Source organism: Myiozetetes cayanensis, unplaced genomic scaffold, assembly GCF_022539395.1.
Source record: "Myiozetetes cayanensis isolate MyiCay16 unplaced genomic scaffold, myiCay2020 scf3, whole genome shotgun sequence".
Classification (NCBI taxonomy): Eukaryota; Metazoa; Chordata; class Aves; order Passeriformes; family Tyrannidae; genus Myiozetetes; species Myiozetetes cayanensis.
In genome coordinates this window covers 1,842,209-1,862,590 of record NW_026087521.1, presented here as the reverse complement: position 1 = coordinate 1,862,590, position 20,382 = coordinate 1,842,209, and the positions used below count along the sequence as shown (strand labels likewise).

The 20,382-nt window shown below is 45.1% G+C and overlaps 1 protein-coding gene across 4 annotated transcripts in view; it reads right to left on the bottom strand.

Moving 5' to 3' along the window:
• Positions 1-20,382, bottom strand: part of CHCHD3 (coiled-coil-helix-coiled-coil-helix domain containing 3) — a 121,029-nt gene that overhangs the window by 40,959 nt on the left and 59,688 nt on the right. For 2 of the 4 annotated variants that reach the window (XM_050325231.1, XM_050325232.1), the window contains exons 5-6: positions 13,607-13,621; positions 12,669-12,752 (exon numbers count right to left, since the gene is read on the bottom strand). In XM_050325231.1, the coding sequence (XP_050181188.1) occupies positions 12,669-12,752; positions 13,607-13,621 (99 nt within the window). The remainder of the gene's footprint in view (positions 1-12,668; positions 12,753-13,606; positions 13,622-20,382) is intronic. The other 2 variants (XM_050325234.1, XM_050325233.1) reach the window with 1 other exon arrangement.

Below are 20,382 nucleotides of genomic sequence, written 5' to 3'. Positions count from 1 at the left end.
CACAGAGTGATTTGGGTTTGAAAAGACCTTCCAGACCATCATATTCCACCCACTACCACGGGCAGGGACACCTTCTACTATCCCAGGTTGCTCCAGCCTGGCCTTGGACACTCCCAGGGATCCAGGGGCAGCCACAGCTTCTCTGGGAAATCCAGTCCAGTCCCTCCCCACCTTTCCCAATCTCCCATCTGTCCCTGCCCTCTGGCACTGGGAAGCCATTCCCTGTGTCCTGTCCCTCCATCCCTTGTCCCCAGTCCCTCTCCAGCTCTCCTGGAGCCCCTTTAGGCCCTGCCAGGGGCTCTCAGGTCTCCCTGGATCCTTCTCTTCTCCAGGATGAACATTCCCAGCTGTCCCAGCCTGGCTCCAGAGCAGAGGATCCAGCCACTGGGAGCAGCTCCAGGGTCTCCTCTGGACTCTCTCCAGCAGCTCCAGGTCCTTCAGGAATGTTGTTCCCAGGGCTGGGGCAGCTCTGCAGGGGGTCTCCCCAGAGTGGAGCAGAGGGGCAGAATCCCCTCCCCTTCCTACACCTCACAGAACCCCAGAGCTTCCAAACCCCATCATTTTGGCACGTTGTGTTCACTCCCAAAGTTTCCTGCAGAACACAAAGCTCTTGAAACCCAAACCCTCCCCAACAATCCAGAGCAGTCTCTTGTAAATAGTTCTGTCACCTGTTCCACTGCACTAAACAGGAACCCGCCTCAAACAGCACCAGCCCGACACGAAACCCAACCATTTCCTGCCCTAAAAGGTGAGATCTGTTCAAAAAGGCCACTGAGATGGACACTTGTTAAGCAAGTGATGCCAGAAATGAGTAAATAAATCGGAATCACGCCGTCACATTTCCAGGCATGCCGCCGAATAAAGTGGTTAATGGAAAAGATGGCACATTTACACTCGTTTCTCCAGGCAATAAATGGTGTGATGTCTCCTCCTATACAATTTATCAGGAGATTCGCTCTCTAGAATATATTTTGATGATTACATCGTTCTTCCCTTGCTTGGAGAAAGTGAGGCAATGAAAAAAAAGGTGAATTTTGTGAGGCCCTGGCAGAGGTTCCCAGAGAAGCTGTGGCTGCCCCTGGATCCCTGGAAGTGTCCAAGGCCAGGCTGGAGCAACCTGGGATAGTAGGAGGTGTCCCTGCCTGTGGCAGGGGGTGGAATGAGGTGATCTTTAAGGTCCCTCCAACCCAAACCACTCTGTGATTCCACGATTCCACGAATTCCTGAAATCCACAACAAGCTTGGCATGAACTCAGCTGTGTGAGCTGGCACAGAGCAACAATTATCTGCAATGCTTTAAAAAATACATATGGGATCAAACAGTAAAAAAATAGTCTGTGGGACAAGGAGATTCTTTGGGCTTTATGCTGGATAAATATATAAACAGTCACTCTTGAAAAGGATCTTTGAACTGGATTAAAGAGGCACCAGATACCAAAAATGGCATAATTTAATTAAGGGAGGACTTTTAAAACCATTATAATTATTTTTTCTGAGAATTATTAGACTTATGTTTGAACTCCTCTGCTATGGTTCATATGAATCTGCTTCCTAATTACCACAGCTCTGTTTTGGTGCTTTCCTGTGCATAAATCCATATTCCTGTGGGATTGGGACCCACAGAGGGTTGAACTGTCTGTATGGGGGGGAAAAAATAAGATTTCCAGTGGCAGGAGAGCATCTCCTCCTTTCAAACACATGATTATCTCCCCATATTTCAAAAGGAGAGGCCTTCTGAGGCTCAGCAACCTGCATGTGAACAGCAGTTGCATGGAAAAATCACAGCTCTCAGACAGAAACGTTCTTAGTTCCAAAGGTGTGAGGTGAGGGAACTTTTAACTCTCCCTGACACAATTACAGGGACAAGAAAGGTCCACCTTGGAAGCATCCACGTAAAAATGACACGTTATTTTTTCCCAGGGAGGATCTCACAAACACAGAAACTCGGTGCCAGCTCTTTCCCTCCTGGAGGAGGAACGGGGAGTCAGGGATTTTTAAGGAATCTGGGTAATGCCCAAGACAAATTGGTTTTGCTCCTTAAAGCGGAAACTTGGTCGGAAAGAAGTTGTCACAGGGCTTGTCCCAGAGTCCAATCGATTTTTCTCTCTCTCCTCTCCCATTTTCTCCAGTTTTCTTCCTACAAACCCTCCTGGTCATCTTCGATTTGAGGTTCCTCCTCCCACCTTTCAAGTTGCTATTTTAGTTTCTGGGGAGTTTCACAGAATACAGGAAAATACAGAATTTTGAAATTTCTGCACTGAATTCTCAATGCAGGGAAAAAAAAACCCTCTTCAACTCTTATTCCTGTGGTAAAGCCAGGTTAAAGGTGAGATCTGGGCCACAAATAATGGTATAAAAAGCTGGTAGATCTGTTTTCCTTTCTCTGCAGGGCTTAAAATGTGGTCACATCCCAAGATTTTGGCTCAGAGAGTCTGCGGCCAGACTCTCCCTGGTGGTAAGGACGTTGCCACAACCGCTCCTGTGCAGTTGAGGCCTCCTGCCCGTGAAAAGCACAATAAAATGAGATGAAAAATAAGAAATACCAACCCCAGGACAAGGTACAGAGCACAGATTTCCTCTCCAGAATCACATGAGCTGGATCTTTACATGAAGTTTTCCCAGAAAACCAGCATTTTCTGTGCTTGAACTGTGGAAACAAGGATTAAATCCACCGCCTTTATTTTTTTTTTCCCCTGTAACCAACCTACAGAATGGTGAACCAGCAAAAAGCTGGGTCAGAATCTCGGCTTTTCCTTCCCAAACCTAAACCAGCAGCCCAAAATCCACCCAGATGGGAAGGGTTCCGTGTCCCAGCAGCTCCTCTGGGCTCTCTCCCACCAAAGGCCGAGTTGTTAAGAAATTTGTTTGCCAGCTTAGATGGGATTGATCGTTTATTTCCCAAATTCCTTTCCCCATCATTTACTCATTAGACGCCTCCTCCTGATGGAAGGGGACATTTATTAGACTTTCTATTTATTGTGCTGGCAAATAGGAACATTGTGCAGCATTTTCCTGGGGATTCCTAATTTATCTATCGGTTACAGGACTGAAGCATTTTTAGGAGGAGGAAAAAATTAAAATATCACTCAGAGTGACAGCAGTGAAAATGAAGCCGGTGAGAGCCCGGGAAGGCTATTTCTGTGATTCCAGGATTCCAGCCTCGAGACTGACAAGACTTATTTACCAAAATAAATAAAACGTGGCACCATTTCACATAAACATTATTGTTTTCTAATGGGACAAATGACTAACCAGTGTTTAGGCAGAAAGGGGGATGTTTTCATCTCATCAGAGGATCTTTTAGCTTGGAAAAGGCCTTTAAGATCAAGGAGTCCAACAATCCCCCAGCACTGCCCAAGTGCCACATCCACAGGGATTTAAAATCCCTCCAGGGTTGAGGACTCCACCCCTGCCATGGGCAGCCCATTCCAATATTCAAATTAAAATGACAGGGATATTTGAGAAAGTATGAGCATATTAAAATAATAGAGAAGTTTAAGGGAAAATATTTCTATCAGATTCTGAGGAAGCTGAGACAGGCTAAAGGATTATTCCTGGGGAATTTTTTTCCATATAATATATAACAGTACACCCTCTAGAAGGTATCCTAAAAATTCAGTGTTTTTACTTCTCAGGGGGTTCAATTCAAGAGTTGCAGCATTTTCTAAATATGCTACCACAACAGAGAAATCCAGCAGACTCCCTTACTGAGTGTTGCTTTAATGCAGAGTTAACTTAGTTCAGGATTAGTTCCCAAACTTCAGCTCCTGATGGGGAGATGGTGGGAGGAGGGAACAGACCCAGTTGAGGCAAAAGCTGCTTATTCATTAACTCCCCATATGTTAAAGCAGTTTGCCATACCCTATGCAAAACACACCGTTTTTTAACACTCAGATGACAAATTCCTTCAGTTTGTTCCATTTTTCCTCGATTAAAAATCCCTCTCGTGATCCTTTTCTTTGCTCCCCGAGGAGGGGAAAGGGGAAAGGGCAGATGAAACCACCCAAACCCAGAGCAGGGACCGTCCCTGAGGGGGCTGAGGCAACACTGGAAGGTTTATCTTGGATTTATTTGTATCCAGGAAAGTGAGAGGAATTCCTAGGGGTAACAGGAAAATGTGTCCAGACTTCCCAAGCACCGGGAGCCAAGTGACTTGAACACAGATTGAAACACTCAGAGGAAAATAATGATCAATGATGATCAGTTATCAGAGAACTGTGAATAAATTCCTGTTCTTAAAGGACAGGAGGAGGGCAGTAGGTGCTGATAATGATAATTGTGGCACTGAGGAAAAGTGAAAAAAAAAAACAGCTAAAGCAGAAGGAATTTAAAAGCTGCAGGAGGAGAAAAGGGGTTTTGAAATAAATCATCTTTCCAAACCTACATGATACCCAGATAAACACAAAGCTCTGTATAAACAGCCAATTCCTGACAAATATTATTTCCATTTCTTTGGTCGGTAAGTCCCCCATTAACTTCCAAAATCTGCAAGAGTTTGGATTTTCCAATCAAAGTCTATTCCACCTCTCCGAGTACCTCTGCCTGACTCAGACAGCGCAACTGCACCTCCAAAAAACACCTCCAGGAAACAGCAGTGCCAAAATTCTGCAGGAAACAACATCCTAAGGGCAAAAAAGGGGCACTTCAGGGTGAGTTTCAAATAGCATTTTAGGCCAAAAAGCCTGATGAAATACAGGAAAAGAGGAGGGAGAATATCAACAGTTGGTTCTGGTGAGTGATGCAAGAAAAATGTAGAAAACCAGAAGCTGCTCAGGAAAAAAGAGCTGTAAGAATGATGATGGGTTAGGGAGACACCCCAGTGCAGGCAAGGTACAGGAAGAAAACTGCACAGCATATCTGAGAAGTCTTCAAAGATCACACCAGCCCTGGGAAAGAACAGCAGGAGGACATGGAACTGCTGGAGAAAATCCAGAGCAGGCCCCGGAGCTGCTCCCAGGGCTGGATCCCTCTGCTCTGGAGCCAGGCTGGGAGAGCTGGGAATGTTCCCCTGGAGACGAGGAGGATCCAGGGAGACCTGAGAGCCCCTTGCAGGGCCTAAAGGGGCTCCAGGAGAGCTGGAGAGGGACTGGGGACAAGGCCTGGAGGGACAGGACACAGGGAATGGCTTCCCAGTGCCATTTGAGGACAGGGACAGATGGGATATTGGGAAGGAATTGCTGGCTGGGAGGGTGGGGAGGGGCTGGACTGGATTTCCCTGAGAAGCTGTGGCTGCCCCTGGATCCCTGGGAGTGTCCAAGGCCAGGTTGGAGCAGCCTGGGACAGTGGGAGGTGTCCCTGCCCGTGGCAGAGGGTTGGAACTCAATGATCTTCAAGGTCCCTTCCAACCCAAACCATTCCCTGATTCTATAAACACACCCCTGCTCCAGGACTCTGAGTTATCCAGAATCCCATCACACCAAGATCCTCTGAAAACTCTTCACAAACCGAAAACATGGAATTCGCCATCTTCTTCCCCAGACTAAAACTACCACAAATCAAAACCCTTCCTAAACCCTCGCTTCGCTCATACCAGAGAAATAAAAAATAAAAAAAAAAGCCTGCAAACAACCTGTCTGAAACACATTAAAAATTATCAGGAGTTTTCCTGCACAGGGGGAAGAAAAAAAAAACCTGGAATATTAAGTTACCTCAGGTTCTGTTGTTCTCCATAAAGACACACACATACAGAATGGAAAACTAATCTATAAACAAACATTTAGAGAAACATCAATACCTCCTATTCAGCGTGGAACAACTCCTTATTTTGTTATTAAAGCAGCATTTCAGCCTGGCTATCGATTTGGGAACGTGATAGTGAAAGATGAGCCCGGAGCAGGAATTTTTCACGGCAAACACGAAACTTTTAGGGGGAGGAGGGGGGAAAAAAATATATGGGAGAGGTGTGCGTTTAATAACAAACATCTCAGCTGCTTAGTCAGAAATGGTAAATAAAAGATTGGGAGCAGGGGAAAAATGAAAGGCGATCGTGGGGAGTTGTGATTGTGGCTCGGCAAGATAGGGAGGAGGAGGATTTTAATGCAGGACTCCGGCGAAGGCTCCAGCCCGGGCTGTCACTCGGGGGCAAGGCTCGGATACCGGAATTGGGAGCAAGTTTTCCTAATCTCAACCTGCCAGGCAAGAAGCAATTCAACAAAAGCTCCATCCCTCCCCCCCCCCAAAAAAAAAAACCAGAATGGGATTTGAAGAGAGGAATATTCTAACGCTGGCAGGATCACAGGTCGGGGCTGACAGCTTCATTATGCTCACATTACGCTCCGGTCAGCGCCAAAAAGGGGGTTTTTCAGGAGCAATGTGGGAATACAAAGCACTGGGAAAGTCTGATGAACTCCTGCTTTTATCTCCCCGCTGCAGCACACGAGCTGAGACACAGAAAAGTCTCTCGGCCCAAGCACAAAGACGGGAAATTAATACATCTGGATTTTTCTCCTCAGGTTCTCCCACGGCGGCGATTTGGGAGAGCGGCAAGGACTCGGTGTGGCAGCTGAATATCCGCTGGAAAAAGGTGCCACAAACTTCACAGAAATAACACAACTCATTCCCAGTGATCTGGTGTGACACTCGCTGGAACTCATCAAATGGAAGCTGGAATGTATTTTATTGCCTCTATGGCAGAAGGGTTTGGAAATAGAGTTAATGCACTGACAGCCTGTGTGCGTGTGCATATATATTTATATATTTATCTGATACAGGGAGGGGAAATAAAGAGAAACAGAGCCAGCCAGATAGACAGAAACACCACAAAACCACCATGAATATATCAAAAAAAGAAGCAGAATAGGAATGATGGAGCTGTTCTCTCTCAAACCATGGATATTTAGAGACTGCTGGAGTAATTCCACGTCTTCACGGGAATAAGGACACCAAGTTTGCTGAGCTTTCCCTGCCTCAGGAAAGGCAAAACAATTTCCTGCTTTGCTGGATGCAGCCTGGAGTCTCCAAACACCTCCATCCCTGCTCCTTGGCTTTGGAAGACTGAAGGAACGCATCACGAACACGGGGAGAATAAACACGTTTGCTGCAGCAAAAACAAACTCCTAAACACGACAGGTGAGAGCAGAACCAGCCTCTGCTTACGAAATCCTCGCTGATACAGTCATGGGAGCCAAAAGAGTAAACAGACTGATAACTGAAAACAAGCAGAAACAAACAAACAAAAAAAAACACCTTTCAATCGCAGGGAATGGAGGAGTCCCCCTCTGTCATCTACATCTTGCAAAGTACAGTTTACCAATAAAAAAAAAAAATAAAAAGCAAGCCAGCAAACAGCTCCTGATTATTTAGCTGTTGAGATCTGAAAAGGCAAACAAGGCTCTGAAGCGTCTGAACAAACGTGGAACTCTCTCTGTTGGCACCTGAGAGCTCCTGTTGGTTCCAAACAGCCCCCAAAAAGCCTATTCCTGGCTGGGAAGCTGCTTCCCGAGCACTGGGGCTATCACTGCAAAGCATGTAAGGACATTCTAAGCCTTGAACAGAGATCATTAAGTTATAATTTCCCCACACAATTGGTATAAGCATTTCCCCCCAACAGGATTAGGCTGAATACAAGATCCCAGAATAAAGCTGCTCAGCGGCGAGGGTGGCAGTTTAGTGTCTGGTAAATTTGATTTCTCTGGAAATCCTGACACATCATAATAGCAAAATCCTATTTACTGCAGCAAGCAGGACGGATAATACCATTTAACACCTGGGAGAGGATGTGCCATCAGCTCAGAGCTTTGTGCTCTGTGTGCTCATCTTACCTTAAGGTTAATGCTCCTTGACAGCCTGACACGGGGAAGGAGAATCCCCAAATTAAGTGCTGGAACTCAGGATTTGCAAATCCTTCTCCAGCATTTCAGTCATGAGGAAGAGGGGATGCAGATAAGTGTATCACATTCCCCTGAACTTAATATCTGTATCCTGAGGCTGGGAGCAGGCACTGAGCTCTGCCTGGAGCAGGAATTTCCCTGCCCATTCCAATATTTGACCCCCTTTTCCCTGCATCATTTTTCCCTGATATCCAACCTAAACCTTCCCTGGTGCAACTTAAGGCTGTTCCCTCTTGTCTTGCCCTTTGTTCCCTGGGAGCAGAGCCCAACACCTCCCCGGCTCCAACCTCCTTCCATGGATTTTTAGGGAGTCAGAAGGTCCCCCCTGGTTGAGCCCCTCCCAGCTCCCTCAGCCTCTCCTGATCAGGCTTGTTCTCCAGGATAATCCCATCACCTCCCACCACCAGCACATTCACACTTGCTGCAAGTATTTCTAGGAAACTCTTCAAGCACAGAAACTTGGCTCCAGTGAGAAATAACCCTGATTAATATGGGGATGCATCTCTTGCTCATTCACACCGATAAACTAAGCAGTGGTGTCATACAGCAGTGTATTAAAATTAATTTCCTTCTGCTCCCATGACTTGGGGCACGATTCTCCTAATGAGGCATATTAGCATTAGGAAGCAGAGCAACAGGAAAATAGCTGGGATTGCTGAAGGAAATTTGAACCAGGGAGTCTACACCAGTCTCAGAGGCAGAGCACACACAGACACACCTCACTGAGAGCCTGTGTGATGCCAAATCCGTAAATGAGAAGCAGGAGAGGGTCACGATTCCTTCATTAAAAAACAGAGTAAAGCAAAAGCAACTGGGTGAGGGAACCCAGCTGCTCTACAGACAAAAATGAGGGCAACCCACGTGGTCTCAGGACATCAGAGATGAAAAGATGCTCATGAAGTCTGTAAGTCACCAGGGCTTGGAACTGACACTGAAACCAGTGGGACAAGGGAGAGAGGATGGAAATGCAGGAGCTGAACAAAACGATGGACACAAGAGGACAGAAGTGTGGGAGTGTGTGTGGATACACACCCAAGGATGCTGGAGAACAAAGCCATAGATGACAAGATGCTCAACCTGCCCCAGATCGTCCTTGTTCTCTCCCTTACTCTGTCTTTTTTTCAGAAAAATCAAATGGTTTAAAACGCCCCCAATGCCCCCCCATCATCATGGAGTCACAGAAAGGTTTGGGTGGGAAGGGAACTGAAAGACCAGCCAGTTCCATCCCCTGCCATGGGCAGGGACACCTTCCACTATTCCATGTTACTCCAACCTGGCCTTGGATGCTTCCAGGGATCCAGGGGCAGCCACAGCTTCTCTGGGAAATCCAGTCCAGCCCCTCCCCACCCTCCCAACCAGCAATTCCTTCCCAATATCCCACCTAGCCCTGCCTTCTGGCAGTGGGAAGCCATTCCCTGTGTGCTGTCCCTCCATCCCTTGTCCCCAGTCCCTCTCCAGCTCTCCTGGAGCCCCTTCAGGCCCTGCAAGGGGCTCTCAGGTCTCCCTGGAGCCTTCTCTTCTCCAGGTGAACATTCCCAGCTGTCCCAGCCTGGTTCCAGAGCAGAGGGATTCAGCCCTGGGAGCAGCTCTGGGGCCTCCTCTGGACTCTCTCCAGCAGCTCCACATCCATCAGGAATGTTGTTCCCAGGGCTGGGGCAGCTCTGCAGGGGGGTCTCACAAGGGAAGAGGAGGAGAATCCCCTCCTCCAGCACTGCCCACGCTGTGGAATGAGCCCAGGGCACGGGGGGGTTCCTGAGCTGCAATGAGTCATGTTGAGCTTCTCCTCCACCAACACCCCCAAGTCCTTCTCCCCAGGGCTGCTCTCCATCCATTTCTGCCTGGATTTGTGTCTGGGATTGCCCAGTAAGTAAATAATTAGGACAGCATTGGGCACACACACAGTCAGTGGTGACACCACTGCCATCTCTGCTTTTTCACTGCAGCCAAGCAGCACCATCAGCCCGTTAAGTGGGCAGCCAAGAACACAAACTTGTCTCAAAAGCTTAATGTGTGAACACTTCAATAACACCTTTCCATCTCAGTCAGTTGTACAGCACAGGGAAGGCTGTTCTCTGCCTCCTTTTGTTCAGCTCCCTCATATTGCTTTTGTTGCTGTGGAACATGTAATAACTAATAGCTGATGTGCTGTCCCTGACCTAGAAACACTGGCAGCTGTTCGGGGAATCGCCGGGTTTTGGGGAAGTATCAAAAGGTTTTTAGCACATAAAGCCAAATTTATGAACAGATATTCCCCCTGGAGAACAGAACTGTTAATGTTTTAGTATCACAGCTGTCACTGGTGCACAGTTATTCTGTCCTGTATTAATGCCCTGGAAAAGGTTGAGCATCTTCTCTCAGTCGCTGAAATATTTTATAATTGACAGACTTCATCTGGCACTGAATATGGATAATTTTCTCCATAAGGAGCACGCTGGGCTGACACTAATCTGTTCTGTTGTCATCTCCCTTTATTATCAACGTCTGCATTGTTTTTTCAGCAGCTCTGAAGAACACAAATAAGAAGCTCCTAATTGAAAAAGCTAAGTAATCAAAAAGCCAATTAATCATCGAGATGAGCTCTGACACCCGGTGATGCAACGCTCAGAAATACCACACAGGCACAGCTGAAGGGGTTTTAAAGTGTGCTCATTTGATGTGAGGATGATCTGAGGACGTAATTAGCATCCCCTGTCACAGGTGACAGACTCACACTGCACGTTCCTCCAGCCTGACACTGCTCCCCCCACACCTCCCGTTCTGCTCTCCCCCCTGCTCTGACTCTGCACCTTCCACCGAAACCACGGCACGTTTAGCAACGAACCATCAGCCTTTTACCACGCTCTGTCATTTCCAGGCCTTCCTTTTTTTTTTTTGGTAAACCTCTACTTCCATCCCGATTTTCCCAAAATGCCAGCCCGGGGAGCTCCCAGATGAACCTCGGCGAGGGCTGCAGGCCCCAGCCTCGCAGGAGGTGGAACTGCAGCGTCCACGACCCCTCTGCTTCTCCAGGTTTCCACTCCCTGATCTCCACATCCCTGAACAAGTTCCAAGTCGCATCTGGAGCCCAAGGTTCACCTCCTTTCAGACTGGAACAACTCTTTTTTTGTGTGTAGGACAGAGATGAGCTCGCACCTTGACACCAAACCAGGTGACAACTCAAAGCAGAGGGTTTTTAGCTCCCAAATAAAAATTCAGAGTGACAAAAGCAAGGCTTGGCATCACAAGAGCTCCACTCTGCAGACAGAGCAAACATCACCCGTGGTGTGAGACAGGGAATTCCAAACCACCTGCTGGGTGGTCCTGGAGAATTCCAAGCCCAGGCAGATGGGCAAGAGGTGGCAGAGCTGACGTATTTCACAGCACCTGGGGGGTGACACTCCAGTAGAACTCAAATAAAGTGATTTAAAGGTCGTTACCCTCCTTGCACACCACGATGATGCATTTTTATACACATTGAAACACAACTCCACATTGGAAGCCTTCACTTCTCGGCAGCAAGAGAAGGCACTGCATCAGCAATCCTCTCTTGACGTTAAAAATAACTAAGAATAAAACCTTGTTTTCTGAACAGGACCTTCAAAAGGTAAAAAGAAAAAGCTTTTTCCAAGACCCCTGGTTTATCACACCCCCTTTGCCATCAATCACTCCAGGTTTCCTTGCACCACACACACGGAGAGCACAGGTACAAACCACCCCAAAAGACACCAGTTTGGCTGAGAAACCTGCAGGTGCTTTCCCTCCCCCCCCCCCCACCCAAACCAGCCAGTTAATTCAGAATGAGGAAGGCACTCTGTGGGGTTTGGTTGGGAAGGATCTTAATCTGTAGCTGTTTAAATAATGCACCGATTTAGAACCATTAAACTAATTTCCCCTCATCCTTTCAAACTCTTTTTCATTGCCAAGAACGTGGGACTTCATTAATGTCATCTTCAAAAAGGCAGGACAAAGCACTGAGATGGTATCAGCTATGCCCTCTGCTTAAAATATTCATTAAGAGCAATTACACACACTGATAATTCATGCAACAAGCTCCTCTTCCTAATCCATAAAAACAAGGGGGTTTCTCCCGGCCTGCTAAGCTGCACAAATGAATATGTATCTTGTTAATCGTTCTCAAAACTAAAAATCCGAATTAATCAACAACAGATAAGGCCAGGAAGGAGGCAGAGGGGGAAAGGAGGGAAATGTATTCAAGGCTGGAGGTTACAACCAGCCTGGGAGCTGGAAAATGCTGACAGCGGTAATTATCTGAAATTAAGATCCCATAAAATAACACCCTATAAAGAGGGAGAGTGTTAACAGCAATATGTTACAGCACGTCCCACAGCCTGCCAGGGTGTTCTGTGCACTTGAGGTCCAGCTTTACTGGGAGAAAAAGGGCTTTTTAAACGTGGTGTAAACTTGGGATTAACATCCAACTCTCCACGCCCTGGTGGCTTTCAGGGGGAAGCACCAAACTCCACCCAGTGGAAGGAGAAATTCCCTCTGTCCTTCCACACTGCACAAGGAATTTTAAGGCTGGTGGGTGACATTTATTCACTTCCACTGGCCCTTCATCAGTGTTGGTTTTTTGATTTCTCTGGAGGTAATTCCTGTGACTGATGAAATCTCCCTGCAAATGGGAGGAAGTCAGTGAAGAAAATATTCTCACCATCAAACTTCCCATCTTGTCAACGCTGAGCCAGAGAAAGCAGCAGTTCAGACTATAAAAAAAACCTCCTCTGGCCACCGTTTTAACCTTCCCCTCCTTAAAAAAGTCATCCTGTTGAACAGTAAAACACAACCAGGGGGAGAAATGGACCAGAAAACTCTTTGTAAAATGGAAAATAAAAGGTTTACCCTCTCCTCGAGCCGAGCCAGCTGCTCTTTGTAGTAGGCATCGTGTTTCTTCAGCTCCCTGTCTTTCTCCTCCAGCTGCCTGGCCTAAAAAAAAAATAAAAAAAATTAATCAGCAGAAATTAAAAACTGGATCAGAAATATTGGCTACTGGGCTTTTTTCCCCTTCCCTCCCCAACAGCTGGGCCAGAGTTTGTCCAAACAGATTTGGAAATGTCACAGAAACAGAACCAAACAGGTCAGGCTGGGATGGATTTTTAATTTTTTTATTGGAATTCACTTTGTGAACTTAGGGAAACTTAATTCTAAGCATGGGAATGTTTGGAAAGCAGCAAATCCTTACAGTATCTGCCTAAAAGTGCATGAAAATGTTCTTTTTAGTTAATAATTACTCCTCTGGAAACTCCTCAGTTGGTTAAATATCTACTCAGTAAGTCAAAATCCTTCACCACTGGATCACTCCCATGCCCAGTAACCTCAAATAATACAGAATAAATTCTGAACATTTATATTCTCGACACCAACATCACCTGAGTGTTCATTTTTAGAGACATTTTTGGAGAATTTCCCCATATCTTCTATTAAGGAGACTCATTAGGAATCATAAAACACATCAAAAACCCCCCCACATGCACAGAGAAAAACATGCAAAGCCCCAGGTTCTCCAGTGAAAACGGGGTTTTAACAAGCCCTGAAGGATTTAACACCCAAATTATCAACTCAAACACATTCCAGGTCCACAAATATTAATAAAATATCTTTAGTGACTAATAATTAGCTACCAGTTAGCACAATTACACCACAGCTTGTGCTACACTTGCACAAACACAGGACTTTGTTCCCTTTGGTTTTGGGTGGGTTTTTTCTTTTTTTTTTGGCAAACAGCCAAGGAATACAATTAAAACTTAGGATTTTTAGTTGTCCCTTCCGCAGCTACTCACCTTTACTTCTATATCCTGAAGCATGTAAAAAAAAAAACGTAAAATTTAAAATTCAATTTATTATCTCTCGTGCACGTCATCACCTGTCATCCAGAAAAATGGGGGTTTTAATGAAACTTCAGCCAAAACAGCCCAAAAAGCACAGCCAAATTTTTATTTTTATTATTTATTTAATATAAACATAAATATCAGGTTTTTAGGTTGTTTTTTTGGGGGTTCAGTTCCCTGCCCCCTCAGGATAACCAATGATCAAACCAGCTGGATTTTACTGCATTAAAAATAAAGGGGGTCAAGGAGTAAATTAATAATCATGCTGCTTATTGTTCTATCAGTGATAGAGGAGAAATATTAATACTAAATAATCTATTTATCCAAAGGTTTGGGTCCCTGCACTGTGAAAGTAACTGGAAGATTGGGTAGGTAGGAAAGAAACTCAGAAAAAAGGAGTCTCTTCCACCCCTGCCACTTGCACAGTAACTCAGACACAGCAAAGTTCAGATAAATAAGTAATAAATAAAATTATTCATTTATACAGGGGACTATAAATATGCCAATAGAAGGGAGTTCAGTGCCAAAAGGAAAAATCTGGAAAGTAATATTATATTTATGGGGCCACAGCTACAAATCCTGGTGAATATCAATGAGCTGGGAGAAAATAATTAAGAGTAGCCAGGTATTCAATTAGCCCAACGCTGTTGTTTGGGTGTAAATGAGATACTGGAACAGGTTTGTTGCTTCTTCACAAAGAAATTCTGATTAAAAAAGGCCTTTATTTGGGTGTTTTCTGGGAGACACAGCCCATCTGCCCCCAAAACCACCCAAATTTAATACCCCCAAAAATACATCACTAATATTAAACATCAGTTCAATTCTGAAATTCTTCGGAATTTCTTCTTCACAATCACAGGGAAGTTGGATCAGCATTTAAAGGCCAACCTGGGTTTCGTTTTCCAAAGCAGGAGCTGGATTTGGCCCAGTCTCCAATAAAATTCCTGGGAATGGCTTCGTTTCCAGGATGCAGGGACACCTGGTGATGAAGCCAAACCCTCCCCCCTCCCACACTGGATACAACAAATGCACATTTATTTTCTCCCTTGTAAGGTAAAACAGAGCAAATAAGCAGCCAACTGAAAACGTGTGTTTGGTAATTAACTGTAAAACATAAATAAAGGAATCTGGTTATCAGGATGCAACAAGATTCCAGGTGTGTGAAGCCACAAATTGATATTATTTAAGGGGAAAAAAAAAGAAAAAGAAGGAAAAAAAAAACATTATGAGGTAGTTTAATAAAAGTTTGCAGGCAGGTTTCAAATTTAGCAGTCCCAGGTTTTCAGCTGCCCCTTGGTGCTGACTCAGCTCCAAATCCATTAAATATCCATCAGGTTTACAGTGGAAAAACCCCTGAGATGGGTCCGGTTTGTGTTTTCCTGGGAAAACGATGATCTGCTTCCAAGTAAGAGGTCCGGGGTCCAGCCTGTGAGGGTCCCGTTGTTAAAACATTTATTCAGCCTTTCAGAGAAGGGTTTGGGTTGGGAGGGGACCTTAAAAATCACCTGCCCCGACCCCCTGCGATGAGCAGCGACACCTTCGGCTACGTCAGGATGCTCAGAACAATCTCCCTCGGATGTTTCCGGGGATTTGATGTCCATCAAACTCCTCTGCCCAGCCTTCACAGCTGATAAAATCAGATTTCAAAGGTTTCTTCCCCATCAGTGTAACAATGGCCAGCAAACCTACGCTCTTCATCCCCCCTGCGCAGCCTCCCAATAAATAATTCTCGATTTCCACGCTAAATAGATGTCGAACGGCCACGTTTTTATACTTTAAGCTTCCATTTCAACACAAACAGGCAACAGGGGGAATTTATGGACGTTCCCAGGAACACGTGCTGCTCCCTTCCCCCTCGAAAGAATCGCTTTTTGAAGCCTTCAGTATTCACAAAAATCACTCCTAACCACACCAAATCATCCGGACGCATCACTCGAAGAGGAGGCCGTTAATTTTCATTTCCACTCGTAAAAAAGGTGGAGATTCTCCCCGAATTAGAGACGGCATAAAACGTGTTCTTTGACAACTGTAATTAAAACAAGCTTTTGTAATTACCACTAAATGTGCTACAGTACATTTTCTCCAAATAATGAAGTCCTAAAAGAATGAGCAGCGCAGATAAAAAAAGATCACACTGAGAGGAGGGTAATGGGGAAAAGGAAACAATTGAATTTATGAACATTACGGATCTGGTCTCTGACGGAACGTGTGACGAGAAGCCTCATTTACTAAATCTCGTTATAGAGCAAGGGAGGAAAAAAAAACCAAATGTAAATTGTGCCAAACAAAGGAGTTACAGATTCCAGTTTCCAACGTGAGCCACGGGAATATCAACTCAAATCCACGGGAACGTCGCCCTCCATCAGGACAGAAGCTCGTCGATGTTGTTGTTCCGACAAGAGGAGTTTCTGTTAATATGTCAGAATAAAAAGCTGAACAAGGAAAATCCCAGAATTCCAGAATCACTGAGGTTGGAAAAGACCTCCAGGGTCATCGAGCCCACCCTGTGCTCGATGCCCACCTTGTCCCCCAGCCCAGAGTGCCACGGCCAAGCCTTCCTTGGGCACCTCCAGGGGTGGGGACTCCAAACCTCTCTGGTAACTCCTCCCAAAACGTGGGATAGCTGCTGGAGGAGGTGGCTGGTTCAGGAGAGCTGAGGGACCCAAAGAGACCTCAGAGGTGACAGGGCCAACTCAGAGGCCACACCTGGTACCCCCCAGGCCGTGTCCAGTTGGGATTTGAAAACCTCCCAGCACGGACTGGGAACAACCTGTGCTGTGCCTTCTCCATCAGGAAGGTCTCCCAGGCTCTGTGCAGGGACAGGGCTCCAGGAGGAGGAGCAGGAACAGCAGCAGGGAAGTTCTGAGTCACTCATCCCTTGAGAGAACTCCAGCCCGATTTATTTTATGATCCCACCCCGAAACACGGGGCAGAAAAACCACACAACTGCAACAAGCGGCTCAAAATGAGCAATTACAGAATCACAGACTGCTTTGGGTTGGAAGGGACCTTAAAGACCATCCCTGCATGGGTAGGGACACCTTCCACTATCCCAGGTTGCTCCAAGCCCCCTCCAACCTGTCCATGTCCAACAGAGCCACTTCCCCCCAAATTCTGCTCCTCCCCCCGTGAACCATCCAGTCCGTTCAGCTTCGGAACAACAGACCCTGAAGACTTTATTTGCTTGAAAATAAAGATTAAAACACACTCCTGACCATTCCACTTGTTAGAAAAGCCTCGTGTTTCCACCCAGCCACAGTTCCAAAGGGAAAAAGAGCCGCTGTACCCCACAAGTGCCCGTCAGAGGGAACGAAGGAGAGGCTTGACTTGTTCCTGAAACTCTACCCTCGCTTTTCACTCCACCAGCACAGTGCAAGCAGATCAAACACCTGTGTACAGCTGCCAGGTGTTTGCAGCAATTCAAATATTGTCTGTAAGCGTTGCTGACAGCTTCTGGTGTTTCACTCAGATGTCAAACGTCGTTTTTCCACCAAACCCAGGACGGCACAGACTGCTCCGTGTGAGTCAAAGTGGGTTTCTCTCCATAAAAACAGAGAGGGAGGGTCATTATCCCGTAAAATTCAGGGGAAAAAAACCTGCCAATGAACAGATTTAGGATGATGTTCTACTTCCATCCCTGTTGCTACACCACTTTTGTATTAAGTCATCGATATTTTTGCCCTTTTTTTTTTTACTGTGTTCAGGATTGATCTAATGATGATTTTATAGGAGTACTCTGAAATTCCTGGATTAAACAATAGATAACTAAATAAAAGTTATTACTAAGCACTGTGAGCCAATATTTGATGTATTTTAAAGCAAAACACGATGCAAAAAGCAAAGGAAAACATAAGAACTTCCAGAAGTTCCCCACTGAAATCCAAAACCAAGTTGGTGAAAAGAAACCTGCACCTCGTTTGTCTCATACCCAAAGATGAGAAAATACAGAGAATATGCAGAGCAACTTTTGAAATCCAAGCTTTGCACCCAGGACTTTCTTCAGGATTCTTCCTTTAGGGATCATTCATCAGCACTCTGATTTTACATTATTATGACTATTAAAGTCCCACTTCTTTTGCCTTGTAACCTGGAAATTCAATAAACAGCAGTTGCCTGATTTTTTTGGGTGTTCAAGCAGGCACCACTTAAAAAATACTTTAAAAACACAGAGAATCTGTCGTCTTAAAGGCATTTCATCTGAGTCCAACAGGTATTTTATTTTTGGGGAGTGGTATCTTGTTAAACTGAACTCTCCTACTTATTGATAAACCAACCATCAAAACTCATGGATTCTGCCCCAAATTATGCAGCCACTCTGTTTATCATTATTCCCAGAGATTTTTTTATTCCCATTCTATCAATAGGATATTAAAATATCCTATTTCCTTTTTCCCCCACTGACAATGACACAAATGTAAACAGCAGGGAATTTAGGACAGAAGTTCTAACTCAGAAACAAGCTTTTAAATGTGGTATATGATTAACAGTGAAACATTCAGGGATTCAACCCCAGCATGTCCCAGGGAACATCATTTTGCTCACTTTTTGGGAAGGCCACAGCTTTCCCAAAACCACCTTTTCCTCACCAAGATACAACAAAAAAAAAATCCCCATGGTAAAGGAAGTTATTTAAAGCTCATTGATCCTAAGTGATAAGTTAATATCACATAGTTCCTCTTTAAATTATTAAATACAAACTCAGGTCCACCAAAGCCTTGGGAAAGCAGGGGGAAAGAGCAGGAAGCACAGGGAGGAACGGAGTGATTTAATGCTCTTTGTATTTTAATTACCAAATTACAATGCTGCTCTTTCAGCCTTTTCTTTACAGATTCAGCGACTTATTCCGCAATAAACCCTCGAGAGGATTCCCACCTGGAGTAAAACAGCCCTGAAAGGGGCTGGGATTGATTTAGCCATTGATTATTGGGGGAGCATCTTCCTTTCCTATAACCCTGTCATTGAATTTCCGCGCCCAACTTCCACTCGCTGCGCTTTGATTTCTCCTCTGATTTATTGCAGAGCCTCCAGGGCAGAGCCTGAAGTCACTCCACATCTGTGCAGTGTTTAACATCATTATACTTCGAGCTCTGCTGGTGTTTGCGTTATTTCAACAGGAAGAAACAATATCCCAAGCACGGGAAATGTTTGAAGTCGAAGGGAAAAGCAGATTTCATACAAGACGGGGAGGGAAACAAACACTTGGGTTTTGTAAAGGACATATTGGAATAAGGAAAATAATTTATATCGGGGGGTTTTTTTTTAAGCCCTGCCCAAATAAATGGTATTTATATGAGTGTGCCAGGAATTTGGGATTGGGCAACTAAACAAACCCTCAAAATTAAGAATAGAATTAATTAATTGGAGGCAGGAATTGTATTTAAGAGAGGGACTGATGTAACATTCCCATTCCCTGCTCTGCCATCCTCCTCATGTGCATTTCCTGCATGACATGAGAGGATTGAACATTTCAGGGCAGAGGCTGTTCCCAAAAACACGGCTCTACATTTTACTGTAAGTTTTTTGTCACAACTGGAAGGAATAAAACAGTTTAATAGGATATTAAACTGTTTAACAGGATATTAAAAAGAACCTCAACGGTATCTTACACCGATAATAAAAATATAATAATGATAATGATGATGATGATGATAATAATAATAAAATAATCAAACTAAATGCTCAAAGCCCACCCAGTTCCACCCCCTGCCATGGGCAGGGACACCTTCCACCATCCCAGGATGATCCAATCCCTTTCCAACCCAGCCTTGGACACTTTCCAAGGTGGGAAGCAGCGAGGACGAACAGAAAATGTCACAACTTGGCAGGAAAATTCTGCACCAGCCACGTGAAGGATTTTAGATTCTGAACTTTAAATTCTGAGTTTTTATTCTGCCCCCAAAGCCCCAGAGAAAGACTCGATATTCCTGCAGGAAAACTTGTCCCCTGCGTCACAAGAGGCAATAAAAGCAGGAGATTCACCAAGGGAAGGGGCAAGAGGAGAAGGCACCACCCTGAGCCCACGTTATTTGATATAAATAAAACCCCAGGCCCTCCCAGAGCTCTGGTCACTCTCTTTATATTTATATTCTGGTCACTGCAGCAAAAAGCTTCAGCGAAGAAAGAAGCTGGAGATACATAAAGCCCAAAGCCACGAGGAGTGCTCTGTGTACACGAGAGAGGGACACAAACTAATTAAATGTTCAGAGAAGGTGAGCCAGGCTCTCTTATTTACTCCTTCTCATAATACAAGACCCAGGAAATATTCAGTGAACGGTGAAATTGAAAAGCAACAAATTTGAAACCAATTAAATGCATAATTAACCCGCAGAACTCGCTGCCACAAGTTATCAGCGAAGCCAATCGCTCAGCAAAACCCCAAAAGTTGGGATGTTTGCATCTGAGAACGTCACAACTCCTCACTCTGATAACAATCCAGTGTGTTGAAGCCTGTCATGGATGGATTATATTCCATAATATTATATTGTGGAGGCCAAAGGAGGCGACTCCTCCTTGTCCCACCTCTGGGTTACAAAACAGCTCTGAGGAACCGCTTCATTTCTCGTGGGGTGTGACAAAAAAACCCTCATTTGAGGCCCAAATTTCAGCCCCTTCCAGTCAGTTGCTGTGCTGCTCTATTTCCACAACCAAGAAAAAAAAAATAGCCTAAAATCAGCCTTTTTTTTATCACTCAGGATGACAATTTACACGGGATGACAAAGATCTACACC